The sequence below is a fragment of the Cyclopterus lumpus genome, chromosome 3 (assembly GCF_009769545.1).
Source record: "Cyclopterus lumpus isolate fCycLum1 chromosome 3, fCycLum1.pri, whole genome shotgun sequence".
Lineage (NCBI taxonomy): Eukaryota > Metazoa > Chordata > Actinopteri > Perciformes > Cyclopteridae > Cyclopterus > Cyclopterus lumpus.
In genome coordinates, this window is record NC_046968.1 from 30,729,797 (window position 1) to 30,734,796 (window position 5,000).

A 5,000-nucleotide genomic window follows, 5' to 3' on the forward strand; every position below is an offset into this window, starting at 1 on the left:
GTCCCGCGTCCTGAGCGCCGCCTCCATCTTCCTGTCGAACATCTTCCTGGTCTCCTGACACTTGGCCCAGGCGAAGCTGCACTGATGGAGGCCTCGCTCCCCCCGCAGCTCGCCCGCCGCCGCCTTCACCTCCTGGAAGCGCTGGTCTGGGATCAGCGGGTGCTGGCGCCGGTAGTCCTCCAGGCAGCCAATCACAGACTGGCATTTGTCCGGCAGCGTGCAGTCCTCCATACTGATGGCAGCTTGGTGACGCATTCCCTCCAACGCCCAGCCATAGGCCTGGAGGGGGGGGGGGATTATAAATGTTAAATAATACATCTGTAAAGATTATATTTTATATGAGATTAAACAAATATGCTCCAAATCTATATTAGATGAAGCTTTAACATTTATTTAACTGTATTTTATTTTGTGTAAAACAAAGTAATTTTGAACACGATAAATATAGAATTTAATTCATTGTGAATTTATAGGTTATCTTTGGTCAGTTTTACATAAATAAATCATAAATTAAGAGTCAAACTTGTAAGAACTAAAATAGAACATTTCATATTAAAGAAGTTCTAATATTTGTATTGTTTATGTTCATCATTTAAATTCATATCATTGTTTCTTTTGATCATGTTATAAAAGTGTGAATGTGAGAAAAAAGAAGCTTTGAAGTGAGTGAGTCCTCCTTTAGTGGAGATCTAGAGGGGGAGGTGTGTGTGTGTGTGTGTGTGTGTGTGTGTGTGTGTGTGTGTGTGAGTCTGTGTGTGTGTGTGTGTGTGTGTGAGTCTGTGTGTGTGAGTCTGTGTGTGTGAGTCTGTGTGTGTGTGTGTGTGTGCGTGTATACTCCTCCTCCTCTGTACCGTTCCCTCCTCCTCTGTACCGTTCCCTACTCCCCCTCTTCTTCTGTACCGTTCCCTCCTCCTCTGTACCGTTCCCTACTCCTCCTCTTCCTCTGTACCATTCCCTACTCTTCTTCACTGTTTGTACTGTTCCCTACTCCTCCTCCTCCTCTGTACCGTTCCCTCCTCCTCTTCTTCTTCTTCTGTACCGTTCCCTCCTCATCGTCTGTACCGTTCCCTACTCCTCCTCCTCCTCCTCCTCTGTACCGTTCCCTCCTCCTCTTCTTCTTCTTCTGTACCGTTCCCTCCTCATCGTCTGTACCGTTCCCTACTCCTCCTCCTCCTCCTCTTCTGTACCGTTCCCTCCTCCTCTTCTTCTTCTGTACCGTTCCCTCCTCCTCTTCTGTACCGTTCCCTCCTCCTCTTCTTCTTCTGTACCGTTCCCTCCTCCTCCTCTGTACCGTTCCCTACTCCTCTTCATCGTCTGTACCGTTCCCTACTCCTCTTCACTGTTTGTACCGTTCCCTACTCCTCTTCATCGTCTGTACCGTTCCCTACTCCTCTTCACTGTTTGTACCGTTCCCTACTCCTCTTCACTGTTTGTACCGTTCCCTACTCCTCTTCTTCTTCTGTACCGTTCCCTCCTCCTCCTCTGTACCGTTCCCTACTCCTCTTCACTGTTTGTACCGTTCCCTACTCCTCTTCTTCTTCTGTACCGTTCCCTACTCCTCTTCACTGTTTGTACCGTTCCCTACTCCTCTTCTCCTCTGTACCGTTCCCTACTCCTCTTCTTCTGTACCGTTCCCTACTCCTCTTCTTCTTCTGTACCGTTCCCTCCTTCTCCTCTGTACCGTTCCCTACTCCTCTTCTTCTTCTGTACCGTTCCCTACTCCTCTTCATCGTCTGTACCGTTCCCTACTCCTCTTCACTGTTTGTACCGTTCCCTACTCCTCTTCTTCTTCTGTACCGTTCCCTCCTCCTCCTCCTCTGTACCGTTCCCTACTCCTCTTCACTGTTTGTACCGTTCCCTACTCCTCTTCTTCTTCTGTACCGTTCTCTCCTCCTCCTCTGTACCGTTTCCTACTCCTCTTCTTCTTCTGTACCGTTCCCTCCTCCTCCTCTGTACCGTTCCCTCCTCCTCCTCTGTACCGTTCCCTCCTCTTCTTCTTCCTCTGTACCGTTCCCTACTCCTCTTCTTCTTCTGTACCGTTCCCTCCTCCTCCTCTGTACCGTTCCCTACTCCTCATCGTCTGTACCGTTCCCTACTCCTCTTCATCGTCTGTACCGTTCCCTACTCCTCTTCACTGTTTGTACCGATCCCTACTCCTCTTCTTCTTCTGTACCGTTCCCCAGACATCATTACATTTCATGTCATTTAGCTGACGCTTTTATCCAAAGCGACTTACAATAAGTGCATTAAACCATGAGTCCAAACATCATCCGTACCGCTTCTCCTCCTCCTACTATTCCCTACTCCTACTTGTCGTTACTGTTATCTACTCCTGCCCTTCTGTACTGTTCCCTACTACGCCTCCTCTGTACGGTTCCCTACGCCTCCTCTTCACTGTTCTCTACTTGTCGTTACTTTTCTCTACTCCTTGTTGTCTATACGGTTCTCTACTCTATACGGTTCCCCAGGCCTCCTCTATACTGTTCCCTAGGCCTCCTTTTCACTGTTACCTACTTGTTGTTACTGTTCCCTAGGCCTCCTCTATACTGTTCCCTAGGCCTCCTTTTCACTTTTAACTACTTGTTGTTACTGTTCCCTACTCCTCCTATATACCGTTCCCTAGGCCTCCTTTTCACTTTTACCTACTTGTTGTTACTGTTCCCTAGGCCTCCTCTATACTGTTCCCTAGGCCTCCTTTTCACTTTTAACTACTTGTTGTTACTGTTCCCTTCTCCTCCTATATACCGTTCCCTAGGCCTCCTTTTCACTGTTACCTACTTGTTGTTACTGTTCCCTAGGCCTCCTCTACACTGTTCCCTAGGCCTCCTCTATACTGTTACCTACTTGTTGTTACTGTTCCCTAGGCCTCCTCTATACTGTTCCCTAGGCCTCCTTTTCACTGTTACCTACTTGTTGTTACTGTTCCCTCCTCCTCCTCTATAATGTTCCCTAGGCCTCCTTTTCACTGTTACCTAGGCCTCCTTTTCACTGTTACCTACTTGTTGTTACTGTTCCCTCCTCCTCCTCTATAATGTTCCCTAGGCCTCCTTTTCACTGTTACCTACTTGTTGTTACTGTTCCCTAGGCCTCCTCTACACTGTTCCCTAGGCCTCCTCTACACTGTTCCCTCCTCCTCCTCTATAATGTTCCCTAGGCCTCCTTTTCACTGTTACCTAGGCCTCCTTTTCACTGTTACCTACTTGTTGTTACTGTTCCCTAGGCCTCCTCTACACTGTTCCCTAGGCCTCCTCTACACTGTTCCCTCCTCCTCCTCTATAATGTTCCCTAGGCCTCCTTTTCACTGTTACCTAGGCCTCCTTTTCACTGTTACCTACTTGTTGTTACTGTTCCCTAGGCCTCCTCTACACTGTTCCCTAGGCCTCCTCTACACTGTTCCCTCCTCCTCCTCTATAATGTTCCCTAGGCCTCCTTTTCACTGTTACCTAGGCCTCCTTTTCACTGTTACCTACTTGTTGTTACTGTTCCCTAGGCCTCCTCTACACTGTTCCCTAGGCCTCCTCTACACTGTTCCCTAGGCCTCCTCTATACTGTTCCCTAGGCCTCCTCTACACTGTTCCCTAGGCCTCCTCTATACTGTTCCCTAGGCCTCCTTTTCACTGTTACCTACTTGTTGTTACTGTTAAATCAGTTCAACCTTGATGTTGGCATGATGCTAGCATGCTGTCCACGTTGTTACCATGTTGTTGGCTAGTTAGCATGCTGTCCACATTGTTACCATGTTGATGGCTAGTTAGCATGCTGTCCACATTGTTACCATGTTGTTGGCTAGTTAGCATGCTGTCCACATTGTTACCATGTTGTTGGCTAGTTAGCATGCTGTCCACGTTGTTAGCTTGCTGTTTACATTGTCGAAAAGCTGTTGGCATATTATCGGCATGTTGTTGGCATGTTGTCCATATTGTTGTTATGTTGTTATCATGTTGTTAGCATAACCCTTATCTCTAAAGCAGCAGAATGAAACAGGAAATCATCCACTTAATGTTTTTACATTTATTCAGCTGCTGCTTTAAGAAACAGTTTCATGACAAGCAGCTGGTTCTCAAGGAGAACAACGTCAGTCTGACTCATATTTACAGTCTAAACCAATTCAATTCAATTCAGTTTATTTTGTATAGCCTAATATCACAACCTCCCCTCAGAGGGCTTTACAATCTGTACACATACGACATCCCTGACCTTTGACCTCACATCGGATCAGGAAAAACTCCCCAAAAATAACCTTTGACAGGGAAAAAAGGGAAGAACCCTTCAGGAGAGCAACAGAGGAGGATCCCTCTCCCCGGATGGACAGAAGAATAGATGTCATGTGACCAGATGAACACTAGATGTCATGTGACCAGATGAACAATAGATGTCATGTGACCAGATGAACACTAGATGTCATGTGACCAGATGAACAATAGATGTCATGTGACCAGATGAACACTAGATGTCATGTGACCAGATGAACAATAGATGTCATGTGACCAGATGAACACTAGATGTCATGTGACCAGATGAACAATAGATGTCATGTGACCAGATGCACACTAGATGTCATGTGACCAGATGAACAATAGATGTCATGTGACCAGATGAACACTAGATGTCATGTGACCAGATGAACAATAGATGTCATGTGACCAGATGAACAATAGATGTCATGTGACCAGATGAACACTAGATGTCATGTGACCAGATGAACAATAGATGTCATGTGACCAGATGAACACTAGATGTCATGTGACCAGATGAACAATAGATGTCATGTGACCAGATGAACACTAGATGTCATGTGACCAGATGAACAATAGATGTCATGTGACCAGATGAACAATAGATGTCATGTGACCAGATGAACAATAGATGTCATGTGACCAGATGAACAATAGATGTCATGTGACCAGATGAACACTAGATGTCATGTGACCAGATGAACAATAGATGTCATGTGACCAGATGAACAATAGATGTCATGTGACCAGATGAACAATAGATGT

The 5,000-nt window shown here is 46.2% G+C and overlaps 1 protein-coding gene across 3 annotated transcripts in view; it reads right to left on the reverse strand.

Moving 5' to 3' along the window:
• Positions 1-5,000, reverse strand: part of plekhg4 (pleckstrin homology domain containing, family G (with RhoGef domain) member 4) — a 57,346-nt gene that overhangs the window by 14,657 nt on the left and 37,689 nt on the right. For all 3 annotated transcript variants that reach the window (XR_004609060.1, XM_034528305.1, XM_034528314.1), the window contains exon 13: positions 1-279. This exon is cut by the window's left edge and continues 542 nt beyond it. Coding sequence is in view for 2 of the 3 variants with exons in the window: in XM_034528305.1 (XP_034384196.1) it covers positions 1-279 (279 nt within the window). In the remaining variant the exon portion in view is untranslated. The remainder of the gene's footprint in view (positions 280-5,000) is intronic.